Below are 25,824 nucleotides of genomic sequence, written 5' to 3' on the forward strand. Positions count from 1 at the left end.
CCTCCCCAACCTCCACCCCAGCACGGACACCCCCCCCAACCTCCACCCCGGCACGGACCCCCTCCCCAACCTCCACCCCGGCACGGACCCCCTCCCCAACCCCCAACCTCCACCCCGGCACGGACCCCCCCCTCCCAACCTCCACCCCGGCACGGACCCCCCCCCCCAACCTCCACCCCGGCACGGACCCCCTCCCCAACCTCCACCCCGGCACACCCCCCCCTAACCTCCACCCCGGCACGGACCCCCTCCCCAACCTCCACCCCGGCACGGACCCCCTCCCCAACCTCCACCCCAGCACGGACCCCCCCCCCCCAACCCCCAACCTCCATCCCGGCACGGACCCCCTCCCCAACCTCCACCCCAGCACGGACCCCCCCCAACCCCCAACCTCCACCCCGGCACGGACCCCCTCCCCAACCTCCACCCCAGCACGGACCCCCCCCCCAACCCCCAACCTCCATCCCGGCACGGACCCCCTCCCCAACCTCCACCTCAGCACGGACCCCCCCCCCAACCCCCAACCTCCATCCCGGCACGGACCCCCTCCCCAACCTCCACCCCAGCACGGACCCCCCCCCCCAACCCCCAACCTCCATCCCGGCAAGGACCCCCTCCCCAACCTCCACCCCAGCACGGACCCCCCCCCCCCAACCCCCAACCTCCACCCCGGCACGGACCCCCCCCCCCCAACCTCCACCCCAGCACGGACCCCCCCCCCAACCCCCAACCTCCATCCCGGCACGGACCCCCTCCCCAACCTCCACCCCAGCACGGACCCCCCCCCCAACCCCCAACCTCCATCCCGGCACGGACCCCCTCCCCAACCTCCACACCCCAGCACGGACCCCCCCCCCCAACCCCCAACCTCCATCCCGGCACGGACCCCCTCCCCAACCTCCACCCCAGCACGGACCCCCCCCAACCCCCAACCTCCACCCCGGCACGGACCCCCTCCCCAACCTCCACCCCAGCACGGACCCCCCCCCCCAACCCCCAACCTCCATCCCGGCACGGACCCCCTCCCCAACCTCCACCCCAGCACGGACCCCCCCCCAACCCCCAACCTCCATCCCGGCACGGACCCCCTCCCCAACCTCCACCCCAGCACGGACCCCCCCCCCCAACCCCCAACCTCCATCCCGGCACGGACCCCCTCCCCAACCTCCACCCCAGCACGGACCCCCCCCCAACCCCCAACCTCCACCCCGGCACGGACCCCCCCCCCCAACCTCCACCCCGGCACGGACCCCCTCCCGGCACTCCCCCGGAGCCCAACCTACTCTAACCACCCCCCCCCCCCCACGGCCGCACACACACACACACAAGCCGAGACACACCTCTCCTCAGGCAATCAGTCTGCGGCCACGCCATTTCCTGCCCAGAGCCAACCCCCCAGGCCGTCACTCACCTCCTCGCTGGTCGGCGTGAGCCTGGAGCACCGGGTCACGCCGATGAAAAGGAGGTTTGATTCACGTCGACGTGAACGGTCATCACGTCGACGGGACTTCGGCCCATCCGGAAGGGAGAATATCGGCAGGCCGAAAATCGGCTGCCTTGCGCAGACCCGTGACATTCTCCGCGGCAGCGGCGCCATTAACGCCCCGCCGACTTTTCTCCCTTCGGAGACTTCGGCGGGGGCGGGGGCGGGATTCACGGCGGCCAACGGCCATTCTCCGACCCGGCGGGGGGTCGGAGAATGACGCCCAAGGTCTTGGCAGAAGTGCTGAACGACCATTTAGCGTTTATCTTCACTGTTGAAGACTTTAAAATCTTCCCAAATATACTTGAAAATCAAGAGATGAAAGGTGAACAATCATCAACAAGGAAAAGACAATGGTTCACAACTCCCCAGGTCCTGATGAACTCCATCCGAGGATCTTAAAAGAAGTGACTACAAAGATAATAGATGGATTCATTTTAATTTTCCAAAGTTCCTTGGATCTGGAAATGCCCCTTCAGATTAGAAATTAGCTAATGTAACTCCTCTATTAAAGAAAAGAGGGAGACAGAAAGCAGGGGACTACAGGCCAGTTAACCTAACATCTATCATCATGGAAAACACTAGAATTTATTATTGAGGAGGTGAGCAGTGCACTTAGAAAATTTCAATGCAGTCAGGCAGAGTCGACATGGCTTTGTGCAAGGGAAATTATGATTCATTTATTAGAATTCTTTGTGGAAATAACAAACATGTGTATAACGGGGAGCCTGTAGATGTGGTGTATTGGGATCTCCAAACAGCATTTGATAAGGTGTCACATCTAAGGTAACAAATACATAGTAATAAATATGAACAAAATAAGAGCTCATGGTATAGAAGTTAACATTTTAGCAAGGTTAGTGGATTGGTTAGCTAGTGGGAAGAAGTGAAGGATTAAATGGGAATGCCCCATGACTAAAGGCTGGTTTAGCACACTGGGCTAAATCGCTGGCTTTTAAAGCAGACCAAGGCAGGCCAGCAGCACGGTTCAATTCCTGTACCAGCATCCCCGAACAGGCGCCGGAATGTGGCGACTAGGAGCTTTTCACAGTAACTTCATTGAAGCCTACTTGTGACAATAAGCCATTTTCATGACTGATGACACACAGATAGGGAGTTGATGACATACAAACATACGAATTAGGAGCAGGAGTAGGCACTTGGCCATTGAAACCTGCTGCATCGAATGAGTAAGTTGTGAAGAGGACATAAGGAGTGTTTCATCTTTTGATTTGATAGGTGAAGTGAGTAGGCAATACAGTGTCAGGCGCAGTATGATATGGGAAAATGTGAACTTGCCAAATAGAATAGAATAGCAGTATATTATTGAAATGGAGAGATTGCAGAACTCTTCAGTACAAAAGCAATCTGGCTGTCCTGGTACATGAATCACAAGTTAGTGTGCAGGCACAGCATAGCATATTAGGAAGGCAAACTGGGGGTTGTTGTTTATTACAAGGGGAATGGAATATTAAAGTAGGGAAGGTTTGCTACAGTTATACAGGCCATTGGTGAGAACACACCTGGGATACTGGTGTATAGCTTTGTCACCTTGCTTAGAACGGATATAATTGCGTCAGAAGCAGTTCAGTGAAGGTTCAGTCGGGATTCCCGGGATCAAGGAGCTATCTTTTGAGGAAATATTGGACAGGTTGGGCCGATAGCAATTGGAGTTCAGAAGAATGAGAGGTGATCTGATTGGGACGTATAAGATCCTGAGGGGGCTTGACAGGGTGGATGCTGAGAGGGTGTTTCCACTTGTGGGAGAGACTGGAACTAGGGTCAGTTTAAAAATCAGGGGCCTCCCATTTAAGACAGAGATGGAGAGGAGGAGAATTAATTTTTTGTTCAAAGGGTCACCAGTCTTCCCAAGAGAGTAGTGGAGGCTGAGCCATTGGGTGTTTGTAAGGCTGAGTTAGGTAGATTTATGTTTGACAAGGGAATGAAAGGGTATTTGTGGGCAGCATCAGATCAGTCAGGATCTCCTCAAATGGTGGAGTTGGCTCAAGGAGCTGGATGGCCCACTCTTGCTCCTCGTTCACATGTTCCTTTGTATCAAGACACAGAATATAAAAGCACGCAAATTATGCCTTGATAAAATTCCAGTTAAGCTCCAGCTGGAGTATTGCACCCAGTTCTGGGCACACCACTTTAGGAGGAATGTTAATGCCTTGGAGAGGAGATTTACCAGAATGGTACCAGGGATGAGGGGCCTATTATATCGAGAAAGTGGGATTGTTATGAGCAGAGAAATTCAGTGGAGGCATCCAAAAAAATGAAAGATTCTTGCTTTCTGTTGTTTCAGTAACTTCCTATCTGTTTGTTATGCCAAGTCCGTTAACAATGTCTACATTACAGAATTAAAGGATGTGTAATGATTAAACACTATTGAAAGATAATAAAAGGCTTTTGTCCAACTCCGTTAATATCACGGGTAATTTCTTTAGCTTGAGCATTAATAAAAGTTGGAATTGAACATCATTTAGCAGACGTCCAATTCTAGTATTAGAACAATAGCCGTACTGTATAAATCAGCATTCCATTCTCTGCTGATGACAGAACGTGTGCTAAAACACATCTAGTTCCAAATACACTGATGGACCACAACAAAAGATCAATTATTCTTCCTCTGAGCTATCAAGGCTCCCAATTATGTTAGCTGCGCTGTCTGACCCTAACACTTCCTAGATCTAACCAGCTGCAAATATACATAAATAGATATTTTTGTTCACTATTTGAATAACTAGAGATCATTGCCAATGAAAAGACTGGTAAAATATCCACATATGAAAGGTTCATAAATGAATCAAAAAAAACTTTTTTCTGTCACTGTGCTATAGATTTAAAAATAGATTTGCCTAGAATGCATTAATCAGTCAAATTAGTTTGCATTATTTTGCTTTGAAGAAAGAAAGGAGAATATCTTGCATTTAGTTAGTGCTTTTCATGACCTCAGGATGCTCCCAAGAGTTTCACAGTTAATGAGGGCATCGAAAGTGCTAAAGTATTGGGAAATGTTCATGAAAGGTGACACACAACAAGATCCCACAGACAGCAATCAGCTACTCTACTGTTAAGAAGGAAATATAAGAGCAGCATGGTGGCGCAGTGGGTTAGCACTGCTGCCTCACGGCGCCGAGGTCCCAGGTTCGATCCCGGCTCTGCGTCACTGTCCGTGTGGGGTTTGCACATTCTGCCCGTGTTTGCGTGGGTTTCGCCCCCACAACCCAAAAATGTGCGAGCTAGGTGGATTGGCCACCTTAAATTGCCCCTTAATTGGAAAAAATGAATTAGGTACTCTAAATTTAAAAAAAAGAAGGAAATATAAGTCCAGTTCTAACCTTGGAGTAAAACATTTGAAACACAGACACACAAAAACTCTAGATAAAGATAAAGTTGCCATAGTCCCAGATGACCATAGGTGGCTTTCCCCTTTGAGGGGGAGAACTTGCTGGTGGTAGTTTAACCTGAGGGTCACCACATCTCAGGCAAGGGGCAAGGTTGAAAAGATGGGGCCTTCATGAATGACCTCAGCTGGTACAGGAATTGAACCCACGTTGCTCTGCATCATGAACCAGCTGTCTAGCCCACTGAGCTAAATTGGTCCCTAGCCCCCAAAACTATTACAGCATTACATTGAATCATAAAGTACAAAAGGGGATCACTCTAACTCACTGTGGTGATCTTGACACTTTGAAAGAGCTATCCAATTCATCCCATTCCCCTGCTCTTTCCCCACAATGGTTTCCTCTTCAAGTATTTATTCAAATTGTGTTTGGACATTATTCAGGAGTCTGCTTCCATCACTCTTTCATAATGAGATTCCAATTCACAACAAGTCGTTCACAGTTCAATACAATGGTACCTTTAAGTTAACTGAACTGATGGGTAGCCCTGCGTTAAATTTTATGAAGCTGAACTTTCAATTAAATAAGTCAAGCATTGTCAAGTTTTTTTCAAGGGCCACATTATATCTGGACTTCAAATCAATATAAAAATGAAAACCAAGTCTAGATGTCATATTAATTATTCTTAATTCAGCTGAATGCATACTAACTCTTTATCCACTTCAGAAAGTACTTTAATGCTTCTGAATATTTGCACACTATTTGTCAATTTAATAATCCCATTACCTTTTAGGACAGAGCCCTGTGATCAGTCACTGCATTAAATACAGTCCTATCATACAACATCTAATCGGAACATTTGAAGTTGACCTGACTCTACAATAGACTTCCCCCAAGGCTCATGAAATGAAATGAAAATCGCTTATGTCATAAGTAGACTTCAAATGAAGTTACTGTGAAAAGCCCCTAGTCACCAACCTTCCGGCGCCTGTTCAGGGCGGCTGTTAAGGGAATTGAACCATGCTGCTGGCCTGCGTTGGTCTGCTTTCAAAGCCAGCGATTTAGCGCTGTGCTAAACAGCCCCGGTCAATCATGAACTGACTGACTGGACAAATTCAGGAACCATCTGTTTCACTGAAGATATCTAACTAACAAAAATTCAAAAGTGAGGCAGGCATTTAAAAGGCTGGAGCTGACGTCAGTTTGAACATGTCTTGGGTAACCACCCACCCAAGTTTCCCATGCCAGTCAAAATTGCAGTCAATAGAAATTGACTAGAACATTTCAATTTTTGGAGCCACCCCCATGCTCTCCCGCACGTCCCCCCAACCCACAATTCCGCATGTTCATTGTCAGCCACCTGACATGGGTTTTTCCAGTGTCACAATGGAAAGGTCTGGCCCAACGGTTCAGGTCAATGATGAAAGATCTTAGATGAGAAAAGCTGTATGAAACTCGCTGGCTTTCACAGCTGCCTTGACTCACCTGATTTAACAGCACTCTGTTCAATTTTAAAGAGCTGGCGAGTATCACGCAGCCAGCTGGAGGGGCGGGGCCTAAACACTCCAGCAAACCAGGATTCTGAGATCGTGGTGCCATTTTAAAGCTGGAATTCTGAGATCAGGACGTTATGATCGGAAATTAAATTAAAGAATCCTGCTACCCACCAAGACTAGGACCTTCCAGTCTCCACGGAGATCGGGATCAAGACCCCCCTCCATGGAGATCCCCCCTTCTCCCTCCAGGCATGGGGCACCCCCTCTCCTCCCAATCATAATGCCAAAGATCAGGACACCCCCCCCCATTGCAATCATCGGGCCCACCCCATAACCCCTCATCCCCCAAGTATCAGGTTCTCCACTCCCCCCCCCCCCGCCCCCCCCCCCCCCCCCCCCCCCCCCCGTTGCAGGCATCAGGGCTCTCCCCTCTCCACCCCCCACCACACATCTGGGGAATGCCCCACCCCAATGGCTCCCCTCCCTGCCAGAGGCCTCTTGGCACTGCCCCTTTGGCACAGGCGCTTTGGCACCGGGACGTCTTGGGACTCCCCCCGGGGAGAGGATGCACCACCAACAGACGCTCTGATGTCAAGCCCAGAAATCACATTTAAACTTATTAAAATAATTGGAAATCAGGTTCACAACCTCTCTGGGCATTAACCTGGTTATGTCACCGGAGGGGGGGTTAAGATCTCAAAATGAGAACTCGCCGGCACAAATCCCACTCGTGAGATTTAATGGTCATTAAGGGCTTTGCGCCCACAACTAACGTAACTAACGATAGACCATGTCCATTAATTCTGTTTCTCTCTACAGATGCTGCCTGACCTCCAGACTATTTCCAACAATTTTGGGTTTTTATTTCAAAGTTCCAGCATTCAAAACGTTATGTTTTCGATTCAGAGAATAAAGTCAAGTTGAACCTTGAAAAAGTGTCAGTTTGTAAAAACATCAAGGAAACAAAGTAAAATCCAGAATAGAAAACTTGCGAGACTTACGGGCAAAATACTGCCATGGGTTGTAGGATCTTCCAAAGTCAACTGATCTTTCAAGTACCCAAAGGTCAGGACGTGGAGAATTAGCAAACTTGATAAGGATATAAGCCACATGAAAAAGCTGTAAAGAAGACAAATACATTTATTAATATAATACAACAGCACTTCGAAACAAATTATTCACAATTTGCCGGTTAGCTTTTGTGATTATATATGCACTCTTATTATCTGTTATAGTACCTGAGTTTTTCTGAAGTTTTTGAACTGAAAGAGTTAAACTTAAAATTATTCCAATAGACAAACCACCTGCTGATTTTTAAACCTGGTTGTTAACAATAATAATCTTTTATTGTCACAAATAGGCTTACATTAACAATGCAATGAAGCTACTGTGAAAATCCCTAGTCGCCACATTCTGGCGCCTGTTCGGGTACACAGAGGGAGAATTTAGAATGTCCAATTCACCTAACAGCACGTCTTTCGGGACTTGTGGGAGGAAACCGGAACACCCGGAGGAAACCCACGCAGACACGGGGAGAACGTGCAGACTCCGCACAGTGACCCAATAATTTATCCAGGAGAGGGCTGATTCAATTCGAAATTCTGAGTTTCAAGATAGCATTGACCTGTTAAAACGGTAACACACATATAAGGGTAAACATTTTTTTCAGGTCCATCTTGACAAGGCCATTCAGGATCTTATATACTTCAATCAAGTCACCACCCACTCTCCTACAATCCAGAATTTTTTTTTTCACCATTTGCCCAGCTTGTCCAACCTTTTCTCAAAAGACAACCCATTCATTCCAGGTATAAATCTAGTAAACCTCCCCTGAACAGCCCCCAATGCCTTTACATTCTTCCTTAAAGAAGGAAACTGCAAACACCAGTCAAGCTGTGTTCTCAGCAATGCTCTGTGTACGTGAAGCTAAGCATCCTTACTTTCTTAATTAGCCTTCTTAATTACTTGCTGCACCTGCATGCTAACCTTTTGTGATTCATGCACAGTAACACCCAGATCCCTCTACACCTCGGAATTCTGCAGCCATTCTCCGTTCACAATAATCTCCTAATACATTACCCATGGTGGTGCCTTGACCAATCAGAGGCAACATAGATTAACATAACACAGAATTTACAGTGCAGAAGGAGGCCATTCGGCCCATCGAGACTGCACCGGCTCTTGGAAAGAGCACCCTACCCAAGGTCAACACCTCCACCCGATCCCCACAACCCAATAACCCCACTCAGCACTAAGGGCAATTTTGGACACTAAGGGCAATTTATCACGGCCAATCCACCTAACCTGCACATCTTTGGACTGTGGGAGGAAACCGGAGCACCCGGAGGAAACCCACGCACACACGGGGAGGATGTGCAGACTCCACACAGACAGTGACCCAAGCCGGAATCGAACCTGGGACCCTGGAGCTGTGAAGCAATTGTGCTATCCACAATGCTACCGTGCTTGTTACTCCATTTGATATTTGGCACTCGTGCATCTACCTTTTTAAAAATAAATTTAGAGTACCTAATTATTTTTTCCAATTATGGGGTAATTTAGTGTGGCCAATCTACCTACCATGCACATTTTGGGGTTGTGGGGGTGAGACCCATGCAGACACAGGGAGAATGTGCACACTCCACACGGACAGTGACCCGGGGCCGGGATTGAACCCGGGCCCTCGGTACCGTGATGCAGCTGTGCTAACCACTGCGCCACCGCGCTGCCCTGTCTACATGATGAATGCAAGATGAAAGCTTAAAACTCTGCCCTTTTCAGCATTCTACATTATTAAGTGACTAAACGTGAGATAGTAAATTTTGGAAGGAGGAATAAAAAGGTCACACATTGCGTGGAAAAAGTGTTTGAAATGGGTGCAGGAACAGAGGGGTGTGGGTACCTAATCATTAGAGTGTCATTTGTGGTTCAGTTGGCAGCACTCTTGCCTCTGAATCACACGGTACTGGGTTCAAGTCCCACTCCTGGGGCGAAATTCTCCCGAAACGGCGCGATGTCCGCCGACTGGCGCCCAAAACGGCGCCAATCAGATGGGCATCGTGCCGCCCCAAAGGTGCTCCGCATCTTTGGGGGCCGAGCCCCAACATTGAGGGGCTAGGCCGACGCCGGAGGAATTTCCGCCCCGCCAGCTGGCGGAAACGGCCTTTGTTGCCCCGCCAGCTGGCGCGGAAATGACATGCCTGGGCGGCGCATGCGCGGGAGCTTCAGCTGCCGCTGACAGTTTCCCACGCATGCGCAGTGGAGGGAGTCTCTGCCGCCTCCGCCATGGTGGAGACTGTGGCGGAGGCGGAAGGGAAAGAGTGCCCCCACGGCACAGGCCCGCCCGCGGATCGGTGCGCCCCGATTGCGGGCCAGGCCACCGTGGGGGCACCCCCCGGGGCCAGATCATCCCGCGCCCCCCCCAGGACCCCGGAGCCCGCCCGCGCCGCCTTGTCCCGCCGGTAAGGTAGGTGATTTAATTTACGTCGGCGGGACAGGCAATTTATCGACGGGACTTCGGCCCATCCGGGCCGGAGAATCGAGCGGGGGGGGGGCCCGCTAACCGGCGCAGCCCGATTCCCGCCCCCACCGAATATCCGGTGCCGGAGACTTCGGCAACCGGCGGGGGCGGGATTCACGGCAGCCCCCGGCGATTCTCCGACCCGGCGGGGGGTCGGAGAATGTCGCCCCTGGCCTTGAATGTAAAAATCAAGGCTAACACTCCAGTCTGGTTCTGGAGGGACAGCTGTGCCATTCACATTCTGTCTTTTGGATGGTACATTAAACCAAGACCTTATCTGCCTGCTCAGGTGGATGTAAAATCATGGCACTGTTTGGAAGAACTATCCGCAGTATCCTAGCCATCGCTTAAAACGTGATGGTCTCGTCATTTTCACATTGCTGTTCGTGGGAATGCGCTGTGCGCACACTTCCTACATAACAATACTGACCACACTTCAAAAGTACTTCATTCACTGTAAAGTACTTTGAGAAATTCAGTGCTTGTGAAATATGGGCGGTGAATTCCAGACACCCACCACCCTCTGGGTTAACAAGTTTTACCTCATGTCCCGTATAATCCTTCTACCAATCATCGTAAATCTATGTCTCCTGGTAACTGACCCCTCCACATGGGGAAATAAGTCTTTCCTGTCTACCCTGTCTAGCGCCTCGTAATTTTGTACATTTCAATTAGGTCACCCCTTAGCCTCCTCTATTCTGTTTAATTTAAAGTACCAAATTCTTTTTATTTCCAATTAAGGGGCAATTTAGCGTGGCCAATCCACCTACCCTGCACATCTTTGGTTGTGGGGGTGAGACCCACGCAGACATCGGGAAAATGTGCAAACTCCACACGGACAGTGACCCGGGGCCTGGATCGAACCCGGGTCCACGGCGCCGTGAGGCAGCAGTGCTAACCACTGGGCCAGCGTGATGCCCCTCCCAGGTTGTCGATAATGGGGGATTCTGTGATGATAATGTCATTGAATGTCAAGGGCGATAGTTAGATTCTCTCTTGTTGGAGATGGTCATCGGCTGGCACTTGAGTGTCACGAATGTTATTTGCCACTTGTCGTCCCAAGCCTGGATGTTGCCTGGATTTTGCTGCATTTGGACATGAGAGTGCTTCAGTGTCTGAGGAGTTGCAAATGGTGTTAAACATTGTGCAATCATCAGCGAACATTCCCACTTCTGACCTTACTTTGGAAGGAAGGTCATTGATAAAGCAGCTGAAGATGCTTGGGCCTAGGACACTACCCTGCAGTGATGTCCAGGAGCTGAGATGACTGATCTCCAATAACCCCAAATCATCTTCCTTTGTGCTATGCATCATTCCAACCAGTGGAGAGTTTCCCCTCTGATTCCTATTGACTCCAGCTTCTCTGGGGCTCCTTGATGCGAGACACGGTGAAAAGTGGCCTTGATATCAATGACAGTCATTGTCAACTGGGATTTGAATCCAGGTCCCCTGGGATAATGCAGCTGCAACCTCAAGTCTTCCTCAGACCACCAAGTGCTCCGTCACCCTTCCTGCTGGCCATTAATTGGCTGGGCGACACACGATAGCATGAAGGCCTTCACACATGCTTCCAGCTCTGCCTACACACTCCCGCTGGATCCTGAAAAAGCCTGGCCTGCAAGTGCAGAAGGCGAAGCAACACAGATTTACAATTGTAAAGGGCTGTGGTCATGTAGTATGAACTGTTGTAATAATATAATGTTTTTATTAGTGTCACATTAAGGCTTACACTAAGAATGCAATAAAGTTACTGTGAAAATCCCCTAGTCGCCACACTCTGGCGCCTGTTCGTATCTGGCTCCTGAACAAAAAAATGCGGTGGAGCTCAAAATCATAACAATACTTTGAGGAGTAATGAAATGTGTTTCATATATCAACTCAATTTCTTCTTACAGCGAGTGGGAGGGGAATATTAAATTGCACAGGAAGCACAGATCTAATTTATCTGTAATTAGGAGTTGTTGATTCTGGCAATGCAACAATAAGAGAAAGTCACAAAGATGTGAAGAGAGCGGCCTTTAATAGCAGTAATTAGCCATTCTGTGGGCTGAAGGCTGCCACTAAAATTTGAGAATACAGATGATTAAAGTAGAATGAGAAATTTAAGGTAAACATTTGGTAGATGCCAATTATAAAATATGACAACACAAGTTTGTGCTAAATGATCCAGAGTGTTTGAGATAAATATCATAGTTTGGAGTTTGCGAGCTTTGTAACACTGGACCAATAGAGAGTATTTTATTTACGCAGCAAAGCAGCTCACATTTACACAGCAACTTTAATATATTAAAACATTCCAAGGCATTTCACAGGAGTGGTAGCAAACGTGATTCAACGCTACACCACATAAGGGGATATTAAGAGAGATCGATCACCAGAATCTTATTCAAAGCGGTAGGTTTTAAGAAGCAGCTTGGAGAAGAGAGATGCACAGCTGGAGATGTTTGGGAAGATAATTTGGGTGGGATTTTCCGGTTCTGCAATATTCCTGCCCAAAGTCAATGGATCTCTTGCTGGTCCATCAAAGGTTCCATTTACCAGCTGCGATTCTGGTGGCGGGAGGGGTACAGGAAAATCCCTCCTCCATTTCTCAAATCCCTCCATATTCTTTGCTTATCAACATTCCAGATTCCTACGTTAATCAATTCCTCTCTTTGCCTCCGGCAACTGCACTGAGATTTCTCCCACATCCTGAATTAATGGATTTTCCAGGGAATTGGTTTCCCATGGGGTAGGATGTGTCACATCGTGTGCGTGGGTCACATCAGCAGTGCATCCTCTGAGAGCTCTATTTATGCCAGTAGTCACATTTATATTCCAAAAATAAACACGGTAGCTAGATTTGCAGATGACAAAAAGAAATATAAGAAAGTATGTTGTGAAGAGAACATAAGGGCCGGGAATCTCCTTTCCAGGGACTAAGTCCCCACGCCGGCGGGAAAACCGACGCCAACGACTTCGGTGTCAACGGGCCCCCGAGGTGAGGAATTCTCGCCTGTCTCGGGGCCTAGGTGGACTCCGGATGGGGTTGGCGGCGCTCCAGCCGGCAGCGAAGGGACGGCGCAAGTTTGTGCATGCGCCAAAGGGCCGGCGTGACCTCGCGCATGTGCGGAACTGCCGGTGTGGTTCCACGCATGCGCAGACCGGCCGGCGTATTTTGGCGCATGCCATTCTCTTCTCCCATGGTGGAGCCCTACAGGGGCCGGCGGCGAAGGAAGAAGTGCCCCCACGTAACTGGCCCGCCCGCAGATCGGTGGGCCCCGATCACGGGCCAGGCCACCGGGGTCGGTTCCCCCCGCGCCCCCCCCCCACCCCGAGGACCGCCCCCGCTGACTTACCTGCCAGGTCCCGCCGGTCGGTGCCAGAGGTGAGTGATTCACGCCAGCGGGACTGGCCAAAAGCGGACGGCCACTCGGCCCTTCGGGGCCCGGAGCATTGCCGGGGGGGGGGGGGCGGGGGGCCGCTGCCAACGGCCCCCGGCCGGCGTGGCGTGAATCCTGCCCCTGCCCGAAAAACGGCGCCGGAGAATACGACAGCCGGCATTGGGGCGGGATTCGCACCGTGCCCCGGGATTCTCCGACCCGGCGGGGGGTCGGAGAATCTCGCCCCAGGTGCCTGAAACTAAAGTCCAGCTAGTTATGGAAACAAAAGAAATTAAGAGAAGTTTCCAAGGAGCCTGGAGTTAATGGAACCGAGGATACTGGGAATCAGAACAAATTACTGTTCAGTAAAATCACAAGAGTTGCGGTATTTTTGATACAGTGACAACAACAAAATATACATGAAACCATATAGTGCAAAAGCCGTTTACCTTTCATACAGGTCCCACCCTTATTGACCCCTACTCTAATCTAAACTACCCCCCAACCCCCCCACCCCCCCTCCCACCCTGCTGACGATTAATTTCCCGCAAAGAAGTCGACGAACGGTTGCAACCTCCGGGCGAACCCTAACAGTGACCCTCTCAAGGCGAACTTTATTTTCTCCAAACAGAGAAAGCTAGCCATGTCCGATAGCCAGGTCTCCGACTTCGGGGGCTTTGAGTCCCTCCAAGCTAATAGTATCCGTCTCCGGGCTATCAGGGAAGCAAAGGCCAGAACGTCTGCCTCTTTCTCCTCCTGGATTCCCGGGTCTTCCGACACCCCGAACATCGCCACCTCTGGACTCAGTGCCACCCTTGTTTTTAACACCGTGGACATGACATCTGCAAACCCCTGCCAAAATCCCCTAAGCTTCGGACATGCCCAGAACATGTGGACATGGTTCGCTGGTCCTCCCGCACATTTTGCGTACCTGTCCTCCACCCCAAAGAATCTGCTCATCCGGGCCACTGTCACGTGAGCCCGGTGAACAACCTTAAATTGTATCAGGCTGAGCCTGGCACATGTTGCGGACGCGTTGACTCTACTCAACGCGTCTGCCCATAGACCATCCTCTATCTCACCTCCCAGCTCCTCCTCCCACTTGCGCTTCAGCTCCTCGGTCTGCGTCTCCTCCAACCCCATAAACTCAATACAAATGGGGCCTTTTAGCACAGGGCTAAAGAGATGGCTTTTAAAGCAGACCAAGGCAGGCCAGCAGCACGGTTCAATTCCCGTACTAGCCTCCCCGAACAGGGGCCGGAATGAGGCGACTAGGGGCTTTTCACAGTAACTTCATTTGAAGCCTACTTGTGACAATAAGCGATTTTCATTTTTCATTATAAATGTCCGAGACGCTCCCTTCTCCTACCCACCCTCTGGGAACTACCCTGTCCTGAATCCCCCTTAGCGGTAGGAGCGGGAAGGTTGACACCTGTTTACGAAGGAAGTCCCGCACCTGCAGATACCTGAATTTGTTTCCCCTCGCCAACCCAAACTTTTCCTCCAACACCCTCATACTCAGAAAGCTCCCCTCTATAAACATATCCCCTATCCTCTCAATCCCCGCTTCTCCACTATAGCCGGAACCCCCCGTCCATACAACCCGGGGCAAACCGGTGATTATTACAGATTGGGGACCAGACCGATGCTCCCACTGCTCCCACATGTCTCCTCCATGACTCTCAGGGCCGCCACCACCACGGGGCTGGTGGAGTACCGTGCCGGCGGGAACGGCAGAGGCGCAGTCACCAACGCCCCCAAACTGGTGCCCTTACATGAAGCCGCTTCCATACGCACTCATGCCAGCATAACATCCTTACTATTCTACTCTATGCCCCTATTAATAAATCCCAAGATACCAAATGTTTCATTAACTGCACTCTCCACCTGTGCTGCCACCTTCAATGATCTCTGCACATATACATCCAGGTCCCTCTGCTCCTGCACCCCCTTATGAATTGTACCCCTGATTTTATAATGTCTGTCCATGTTCTTCCTACCAAAGAACATCACCTCACACTTCTCCACATTGAACATCATCTGCTACCTATCTGCCCCCTCCACCAACTTGGCTCTGTCCTTTTGAAGTTCTACATTGTCCTCCTCACAGGTTACAACACTTCCAAGTTTCATGCAGAGTGGAGAGAATGATAAAACCCCAGCCTATCAAATCTTTCCTCAAAGCTGCAATATTCTAGTCCTGGTGACACCCTCAAGAATCTCCTCTGTATCCTCTCTCCTGCAATTACATCCTCTCTGTAATAAAGTGACCAGTACTCAAGTTGTGGCCTAACTAATGTTTTATATACCTTTGGTATAATCTCCCTGCTCTTGTTCTCTAAGCACGGCTGATAAAGGTAAGTATTCCTTCAGCCTTCCTAACCACCTTATCAACCTGTCCTGTCACTTTCGGGGGTCTGCGGACATGCACCCCAAGGTCCCTCACTTCCTCTACACCTCTCTGTCTTCTCCCATTGGCCCCGGAGAGATTGCAGGGAGAGAATGATACGGATACTCCAAATGTTAAGCTCAAAGGAGAGATTAAACAAACTAGGATTGTATTCCCTGAAATTTAGACGGTTAATGAGTGATTTTGTCGAATATTTCAAGATTTTACAGAGAACAGGTCGGGTAGATAGCAAGGAAGTATATCGGCTGGCTGGGGAGTCTAGAACTAGGGGATAAAGTATAAAGAATGGAGCCAAACCATCCAGGAGTTAGATTAGGAAACAGATGTATACACACACCAGGGGCTGGTTTAGCTCACTGGGCTGAGTCGCTGGCTTTTAAAGCAGACCAAGGCAGGCCAGCAGCACAGTTGGATCCTGTACCCACTCATACTAACCCGTCCGTGTCGGTCAAAGTTACAGCCCTACCAATGGAACTAGCAACTCTATTTTCAACCTGTTATTATTAGTCCAAAGGTGTGCAGGTTAGGTGGATTGGCCATTTAAATTGCCCCTGAGTGTCCAAAAGGTTAGGCGGGGTTACTGAATTATGGGGATAGGGTGGAGGCATGGCCTTAAGTAGGGTGCTCTTTCCAAGGGCCAGTGCAGACTCGACGGGCTAAATGGCCTCATTCGGCACTGTAAAATCTATGATCATTAGTACAGAGCGCTCATTCATTTTTCCTGTCTTTTACAGTTACCATAGTATTTTTAGGTTTCATGGAAAACTCATTAAAGAGAGTTGGAAGAGTAAATTTTATATCACATCTGGAAGTTCCAAAACATCAAAACATTCCTATTCTGCAGGAGGAAACTCTCTCCCTGGCCTCCGATCAGAGGCCTTAGTTACAAGGAGGGCCTAGTGAGGCTGAGGTTTCTCTTCTTAAAGCAAGGAAGGTTAAGGGAGGAATTAATCAAGCCATAAATCAGTCTTGTCCAACCTTTCCACGTTGGGGGGTGGGGGGTCCACATTTCAATTTTTCTCAGATTCAGAGGGAGGAAGATTCGCAAATTTTGGAAAGATGAGGGGCGCGATTCTCCACTCCCGCGCCGGTTGGGAGAATCGCCTGGGCCGCCAAAATTACCCAGGACGCCGGTCCGACGCCCTCCCGCGATTCTCCCAAGCGGCGGGAACGGCCCCGTCGAGTTCCGCGGGCCGGAGAATCGCCAGAGACACCCAAAATGGCGATTCTCCGGCACCCCCGCTATTCTCAGGTCCGGATGGGCCGAGCGGCCAGGCCAAAACGGCGGGTTCCCCCCGGCGCCGTCCACACCTGGTCGCTGCCGTCGTGAACGGTGCCTGAACGCGGCCTGCGGGGGGGGGGGGGGGGGGGAGGGGTGATCCTGCACCGGGGGGTACCTCAAATGTGGGATGGCCCGCGATCGGTGCCCACCGATCGTCGGGCCGTCCTCTCTGAAGGAGGACCTCCTTCCTTCCGCGGCCCCGCAAGATCCGTCCCCCATCTTCTTGCGGGGCGGACTCGGAGAGGACGGCAACCACGCATGCGCGGGTGACGCCAGTTATGCGGCGCCGGCCGCGTCATGTATGCGGCGCTGCCTTTACACGCCGACAAGGTCTGGCGCGTGTAGATGTCGCGGCCCCGCTCCTAGCCCATTATCGGGCCCTGAATCGGTCGGGATAGGGGCCGTTTCGCGCCGTCGTGAACCTCGGCACCGAAAGGACTTTTGCGCGGGAGCGTCAGCGGACGCTCACGGCATCCCCGCGCATGCGCAGTGGAGGGGGTCTCTTCCGCCTCCGCCATAGTGGAGACCATGGTGAAGGCGGAAGGAAAAGAGTGCCCCCACGGCACAGGCCCGCCCACGGATCGGTGGGCCCCGATCGCGGGCAGGGCCACCTTGGGGCCAAGCCCCGGGGCCAGTTCGCCCGCGCGCCTCCCAGGACCCCGGAGCCCGTCTGCGTCGTCTGCTCCCGCCGGTACGGTAGGTGGTTCAATCCACGCCGGTTGGCGAGGGTTGGCAGCGGCGGGACTTCGGCCCATCGCGGGCCGGAGAATCGCCGGGGGGGAGCCCGCCGAACAGCGCCCCGCGATTCCCGCCCCCGCCGATTCTCTGGTGGCGGAGAGTTCGGGACACGGCGGGGGCGGGATTCACACCAGCCCCCGGCGATTCTCCGACCCGGCGGAGGGTCGGAGAATCGCGCCCCCGGTTTCCCAAATGATACTTCTAAACAAATCTTCCTCTCTGCTTTTAGCAGTGAATCCAGTCCCGGATATCCCACCAACTGCTTTAAGATTTCTTTGTCTTGACTGCACAGCAGATATCACAGCATCTCAAAGAGCCAGGGAGGTCTTGTGGCACAGTGGGTAGTGCCCCTGCTCTGACCCAGGAGCTCTGAGTTCAGGTCCCACCCAAGGCCTTGATGGTCACGGAAGCTTCATTCATTATGCAGCCAACAGCTTGAGTATCATCCTTCAAAATCCTTCTAACACTCCAATGGTTGGCGGGAGAGAGTTCTGGTCAGCCACGATTGATGCAGAGAGCTGTCCCTCAAGCTTTAAGCCTCTGTCGACCTTTTCCAGGAGAAACTAGTTATGGAAACAGATTAAAGTCTTCCTTGTGCGCCACAAGGTGCAGGAAGGCAAACAAAGAATGACTATCCTGTTGTGTTACTCATACACAAATCTCTTTTGAACATTAAAAAAAATATATTTTTTTATTCTCCTCCTTTTTCACATTTTCTCCCAAATTTACACCCAACAATAAACAATAATCAGTAGCGAATGCAAATGCGATCCCCATATCAATAACAACGATCCCATCCTTCCACCAAACCCCCAAACAGCAGCCCGCATGTTAACATAAACATAATGTTAACATAACAAATGACAAAAAGGAATCAGGAATCACCCATAGTCACCATTAACACACACCGCCACCCTACCCCCAACACCCCCAATGTTCGATGCAATCCAATTCTCGAAAGTGCATAATGAATAACACCCATGAGTTGTAAACTCCCTCCATCCTTCCCCTCAGTTCAAATTTGACCTTTTCAAGTGTCAAGAATTCCAGCTGGTCCCCCCGCCACGCCAGGGCACAGGGTGGAGATGTTGATCTCCACCCTAACAGGATCCGTCTTCAGGCGATCAACAAGGCGAAGGCTACAACATCTGCCTCTGCGCCCGTTTCCAACCACGGCTGGTCTGACACCCCGAATATGGCCTCCCGAGGGCCCGGGTCCAGTTTCACGTGCACCATTTTAGAGATTACCCTAAACACCTCCTTCCAGTAATCCTCCAGCTTTGGACAGGACCAAAACATATGAATGTGGTTTTCGGGGCCTCCCCCGCAACGTTCACACACATCTTCTACCCCCTCAAAGAGCCGGCTCATCCTCGCCCTTGTGAGGTGCGCTCTATACACCACCTTCAGCTGTATCAGCCCCAACCTCGCGCACAAGGTGGCGGTGTTCACCCTCCGGAGAACCCATCTCTTTTAAACATTGAAGTGTTTTATGAACATGGTTCACATCCATTTCATCTTTTGGTTATTTTTATACAGTGTGGAAAAGGTGTAATTCTGAATCAATTAAACGTCTTATAACCATTCACTATTACTTACATTGGGTGGAATCTTGCCAAAATGTCAGGCTCAGACAGAAAACTGGTGTGTAGTTTTCTCTCCAACTCATGAGCCTCTTAGACCAAAGATAATGAGTTGGCGTGGTTTACACTATCACTTTGGCGGGGCAAGGTCTCATTGAGCTGGAAACTGGCTCGAACAGCTCCTAGCCGCCTCACACAGATTTTAGGATTAACACGGATTACAAAGTACATCTTAATCTACAATGGTTTCATGAACACAAAGTCCCTTTTAAGCACTCAGGATGACTGTGGCAAATACATTCTCCACTCCGAACGCCAAGTGATTGTTTGTGGATGTCTCCTCAGAATTCCCTTAAATGATTATCACTTAAGATTTTCCACACTCCACTCCCAAAAACACACTTTAAAATCTTCTCCAATCCTAAGGCTTTCCCTCAGTGGTTTGCATTCTGAAATTTAGTCCAGGTTTTACAAATTACACTTTTAAACAAAGCTTCCACTCCACTTTTAACAGTAAATCCAGACAAGGATTTTACACCCCTTGTGGATTTCCTTGTCTTGATAGCTGTACAAGCTGTTCACAATTGTTTTAACTCTCAATACCCAGGTTGAATAAAATTGACATCAAACATTTCATCTACCTCTTAAGTCTACTGTCCCACTTTAAATCTAGTTACTTCAATTGTCTCTTTAACACTTGGTTTATTCTTCCTTGAATTCTTCTGAGCAATACTTTGGTCTCTGTTCTCTTAACTCCAGTTGGCTTAAACTTTCTTTTTGTCCCAATTCCCTGGTTATCTGGACTGTAACTTGAACTTTAGGAAGCCTGCCTCTTTGCAGCTTCCATCCTGTCCAGTCTTTCTTCTGGCAGCATTGAGAGATGTTCACTCCCCAAGATCCTGTCTTCAACTGCAATCAAATTAGCTAAAATGCTTTTCTACCTTACAAGGCCCCAGTTTCTAAGCAATGCCCAAATACCTCTGCTGGTTATTTATTGATTATTCATGCAGTAAGCCTCCCGAAGCACAATAGTAACACAGTTGGAACTTAAACAACCCCCACTCATACAGACACCTTTGTCCAGCATGAATCTAACTATAGGTTTTACCTTTCCAGGCACAGAAACATTCAATTAAACCCACTTAAATATACCTCATTTTTAATGTTTACAAATACAGATCTAAGTCCCTTAAAATTACCTTTGTTTTCCTAACACTGAGGGGCTGGTTTAGCACAGGGCTAAATCGCTGGCTTTGAAAGCAGACCAAGGCAGGCCAGAAACACGGTTCAATTCCCGTACCAGCCTCCCCGAACAGGCGCCGGAATGTGGCGACTAGGGGCTTTTCACAGTAACTTCATTTGAAGCCTACTTGTGACAATAAGCGATTTTCATTTTTTTCATTTCTAAAAATTTGTGGATGAGTGCCCCGATATCAATTTGTGCTTCTTCCCCATTTAATAAACCGTTAATATTAAAATCCAGAAAATGCTTAAAATTAATGGGGAGCCTAAGGTCGAGATGTTGCTTGCATGGATCAAAAGGAGGAGCATCACATTTCATGGGGCATCTCTTCATCCCCTGGATTTGTTGACAGTAGTAGTGGCGTGCATCATTAACACAACGATAGATTTGCAGTAGGATCTGGCCCAATGTGTCATTATTACATCTTAGACACATGACTAAAGGGTTGATAAATAATTCCCCTCCTTAATCCAAATGTCTGGGCTGCCAGTCATTGCCTAGGTTACACAATGTAGCTGCGGGGTTATTTCCACCATTCAACATGAACCAGCAGTTACCCATTTTTCTACCGACTCATATCCTGCGCAGTGCCACTCCCTTGTCGACTGAGAAAAACACAAAATGGTTTTCCATGTCAAAGACATAATGAAGCTATAATGCTGTTGTAGAAATGTAAGGGTCAAATGCCAAGAAGGCTGGTTGAAATGCTTCCTTCGTTATTAAGTAATTAATAACAAATGTTATATCATAAGTCAGAATGAAACATGCTTGTTGGCAAATAGTTCACAATCTCAAAGCAGTGATAATGTGCATGCCAATATCACTACAAAAGGTCCCTTTGTATTTCTTTTCATATTTACAATTGAAGTATTGGAGAAATATTACATCTAGGTTCTTATTTTAGTTCTGTTGGAATAAAATAATTATTTTTACATGTCTCAACTTCTAGAAACTCTAACGACTTGAATGGAATGCCAAATATTTACTGGATCAGACTTGCGCTACTTTGAGAAACGGCAACTGCTCTTTCGCAGCGCAAATGAATTATCTGGGGCTGGTTTAGCACTGGGCTAAATCGCTGGCTTTTAAAGCAGACCAAGGCAGGTCAGCAGCGCGGTTCAATTCCCATACCAGCCTCCCCGAACAGGCGCCATAATGTGACGACGAGGGGCTTTTCACAGTAACATCATTTGAAGCCTACTTGAAATGAAAAATGAATACTTATGACAATAAGCGATTTTCATTTTCATTTTTCATTTCAAATGTAAACCAACCCTGAAACAGTGGACACACGGGAAGCCAAATCACACAATGGCAGCTGTTTAGTTATTGTGCTCCAATAGTAGTTGCTGCAGTAACATTTTTTTTGACAATGATGTAGTTTTCCTGTGATCTCATGTCCCTTCTTGTGGGGAGATGACTGACTACATCAGTAGCACAGCAGCGCTGACATTTGAATGTTACTGTATGAGGAATCAGGGCAAGCTGCCTACTGCTGTGTGTTGAGATAATAAAGGAATACCAGACACTGGTTCCCAGGAGGGGGGAAATGTATTTTTCTCACAATATAATTCATTAAACTTCATTGACATCAGTGCACATAAAGGGGTTTCAGTATTTTATTCTGTCTGCTTTAATTCAAACCCAACTATTCAAATACTCCTCTTGATGGCCTCCCACCTTCCACCTGGTGTAACCTTCAACTCATCCAAATCTCTTCTGTCTATTTCCTAACTCACACCAAGGACAGAATTTAATATCACCAACCCCAAAGGTCAGTTCAGAGATGGGGCACAGACAAAGGGGTACGGGGTGTGGCATGAGATCAGGCAGGAGGGTGCAGTGTGAAGATTCCGGCGCCACCTCCTTCCAATTATGGCGGGTTGAGAAGGCTTGCAGGTTACCTTCCTGTCCGGAGGCCAACTGAGCCACTTGAGGGCCTCATCCCACGGCTGGTATTTAACCAACGCTAGTCAGGAGTCTTGCCATCCGGGGAGGTTGGCCAACAAACCTTACTGTGTTGGCCTGTGGCTTTCTGGGGGTCTCTAAAAAGCGCTCTGCATTGGGAAGTGGGCGCCCGCAGGAAGCCCTTGCAGGTGACTTTCCATCTGCCTTTCCCAGCCGGCCGGGACCCCAGCCTGCTCCATTTGCCTGTCTCTGGAGGATCCTCTGCCAACTCTCTGTGGAAGGGATAATTGCGTTGCAACTCCAGGTCAAGTGGGGCTGGAACTGACCGTGCACTAGCCTAGGCTGTCATAACAGTTGGCTATGCCTATAAAATCATCCCTCTTTTTTTACTATCATCACATTACATTAACACTGCAATGAAGTTACTGTGAGAATCCCCTAGTCGCCATACTCCGCTGCCTGTTCGGGTACACAGAGGGAGAATTCAGAATGTCCAATTCACCTAACAGCACGTCTTTCGGGACTTGTGGGAGGAAACCGGAGCACCCGGAGGAAACCCACGCAGACACGGGGAGAACGTGCAGACTCCACACAGTGACCCAAGGGGGAATCGAACCTGGGACCCTGGCGCTGTGAAGCAATAGTGCTAACCATCATATACCATCCCTAGTGCCAGCCTAGTAAATCTCCTCTGCACGTTCTCTAAGACCTTGGCATCCCTCCAAAAATGTGATGCCCAGAATTGAACACGGTGTTATATGAAGGTTTAGCATCATTTCCTTGCTTTTCTACTCTATGCATCTAACTATAAAGTCAAGGATCCCATTTGCATTTTTAACAGCCTCTCAATGTGTCCTGCTATCTTACCCAGATTTATGTACTAAACACCCCAAGTCTATTTAGCTCAGTTGGCTGGACAGCTGGTTTATGATGCAGAGTGAAGCCAACAGCACAGGTTCAATCCCTATAACGGCTGAGGTTATTCATGACAGCTCTGCCTTCTCAACCTTGTCCCTGGCCTGAGGTGTGGTGATCCTCAGGTTAAACCAGCACCAGTCAGCTCTCCCCCCTCAAAGGGAAAAGCAGCCTCTGCTCATTTGGGACTATGGCGATCTTACTTTATTTTATTCCTGAATATCCTTTAAAATTGTAACATTTAATTTATATTGGGCATGAATCAGCGGCCTCGTCACGCCCGACTTGGTACTGGGATGAGCCCGTTGAACCTCGAGGGAGGCCTCTTGCGAGATCTGCGACGCTCGAAACGCTTCATGAGTCGTCGCGATCTGGATCTCGCCCTTACTGGGCAGCCACCAAGAAACACCCCGCTAAATGGGCCCAAAACCAGACGTTTCCATTGAACCTCACCCATTGTCTCCCCTCATTCTTCCTACTAAAATGAATCACTTCAAAATTGTTCTTACATTCACAAGTGAAACATGAGGAAGCAATTGCGACAACGGCCACCCAAGTCAGTCCGTCGGCCACACACTGAACTCCGACCCTGAATTATGTCTTTCATATTCCAGACGTCCACATCTGAGGACTTTGGGAAGATTATGGCTGGAGCCTCCCCAATTTCTAGCCCTACCTCCCGAAGCGCCCGAGGGCCAAGTAACTTTTCATAGATACATAGAAGTTAGGAGCAGGAGGAGGCCTTTTGGCCCTTCGAGCCTGCTCCGCCATTCATCACGATCATGGCTGATCATCCAACTCAATAGCCTAATCTTGCTTGCTCCCCATAGTCTTTGATACCATTCACCCTGTTATGGGCCAGGGTTTAGAGAACCCCAAAGTGTACCATGAAGTTCACCTGACCCACAACTTTTAATAGATTGTGGTATGGGGAGAACACGGCCCACTCTACAGGTGTGGTACAGCAGAAATGGAAATGTATTTTTTAAAAGCAAAACAATGTTTATTCTATGAACTCAAGTTAACATTTTGAAAACATACAGTGAACATCTTAGCAACCATTAATTCAAATACAACCCCCAAAGAATACAACACTAAGTAATCCTGAATAACTTCCCAAACAACATCCAGAAAAAAAAGAACACCTTTTAACAGAAGCACATCAGGTTTACATTCACTACTGAGAACATTTATAATTCTGAGTTCACCAAATGATCAAGAGATAGTCTTTTATGGCAGAGAGATCAACAGTACACCTGCTCTATCTGGCTTCAGCTCCAACACTGAAAACAAAACTAAAACACACCCTGCAACAAACAGCCTAAAACAAAAGTAAAAAACTGACAGACAGCCCAGCTCCACCCACACTCTGACATCACTGATAAACACCAATTTCTTAATGGTACATTTCTTAAACACCCATTTCTTAAAGGTACTCTCACATGACAACCCTAAATGTTATATCTAGCCGCCTCTTGAATATATTCAATGTTTTAGCATCAACTACTTCCTGTGGTAATGAATTCCACAGGCTCACCACTCTTTGGGTGAAGAAGTGCCTCCTCATCTCTGTCCGAAATGGTTTACCCTGAATCCTCAGGCTGTGACCCCTGCTTCTGGACACACCCATCATTGGTAACATCTTCCCTGCATCTACCCTGTCTAGTCTTGTTAGTCTCTATGAGATCCCCCCCCTCATTCTTCTGAACTCCAGCGAGAACAATCCCAACCTAGTCAATCTCTCCTCATATGGCAGTCCCGCCATCCCTGGAATCAGTCTGGTAAACCTTCGCTGCACTCCCTCGAGAGCAAGAACATCCTTCCTCAGAGAAGGAGACCAAAACAGCTCACACTATTCCAGGTGTGGCCTCACCAAGGCCCTGTACAATTGCAGCAACACATCCCTGCTTCGATACTCGAAACCTCTCGCAATGAAGTCCAACATACCATTAGCCTTCTTTACCGCCTGCTGCACCTGCATGCTTACCTTCAGCGACTGGTGCACAAGGACACCCAGGTCCCGCTGCACACTCCCCTCTCCCAATTTACAACCATTCAGATAGTAATCTGCCTCCCTGTTTTTGCTTCCAAAGTGAATAACCTCGCACTTATCCAAATTATACTGCATCTGCCATTGGTTTGCCCATTCGCCCAACCTGTCCAGACCTTGCTGGAGGATCTCTGTATCCTCGTCACATCCTTGTTTCTCCATTCAGCACTGCCAAACATTCAAGTTCCTTGGCGCGGACAGGCTTTAAGTGGTAATGTGAATTTATTATTTTGTGAACCTAGAACATAGAACATTACAGGGCAGTACAGGCCCTTCGGCCCTCGATGTTGCGCTGACCTGTGAAACCACTCTAAAGCCCATCTACACTATTCCCTTATCGTCCATATGTCAATCCACTGCCCATTTGAATGCCCTTAGTGTTGGCGAGTCCACTACTGTTGCAGGCAGGGAATTCCACGCCCTTACTACTCTCTGAGTAAAGAACCTACCTGACATCTGTCTTATATCTATCTCCCCTCAATTTAAA

The 25,824-nt window shown here is 49.1% G+C and overlaps 1 protein-coding gene across 3 annotated transcripts in view; it reads right to left on the reverse strand.

Annotated features, from left to right (window-relative positions):
- The window catches only part of lama3 (laminin, alpha 3), an 858,151-nt gene that overhangs the window by 459,332 nt on the left and 372,995 nt on the right, over positions 1-25,824 (reverse strand). For all 3 annotated transcript variants that reach the window (XM_072468523.1, XM_072468524.1, XM_072468522.1), the window contains exon 3: positions 7,328-7,445. In XM_072468523.1, the coding sequence (XP_072324624.1) occupies positions 7,328-7,445 (118 nt within the window). The remainder of the gene's footprint in view (positions 1-7,327; positions 7,446-25,824) is intronic.

Source organism: Scyliorhinus torazame, chromosome 11 (genome assembly GCF_047496885.1).
Source record: "Scyliorhinus torazame isolate Kashiwa2021f chromosome 11, sScyTor2.1, whole genome shotgun sequence".
NCBI lineage: Eukaryota > Metazoa > Chordata > Chondrichthyes > Carcharhiniformes > Scyliorhinidae > Scyliorhinus > Scyliorhinus torazame.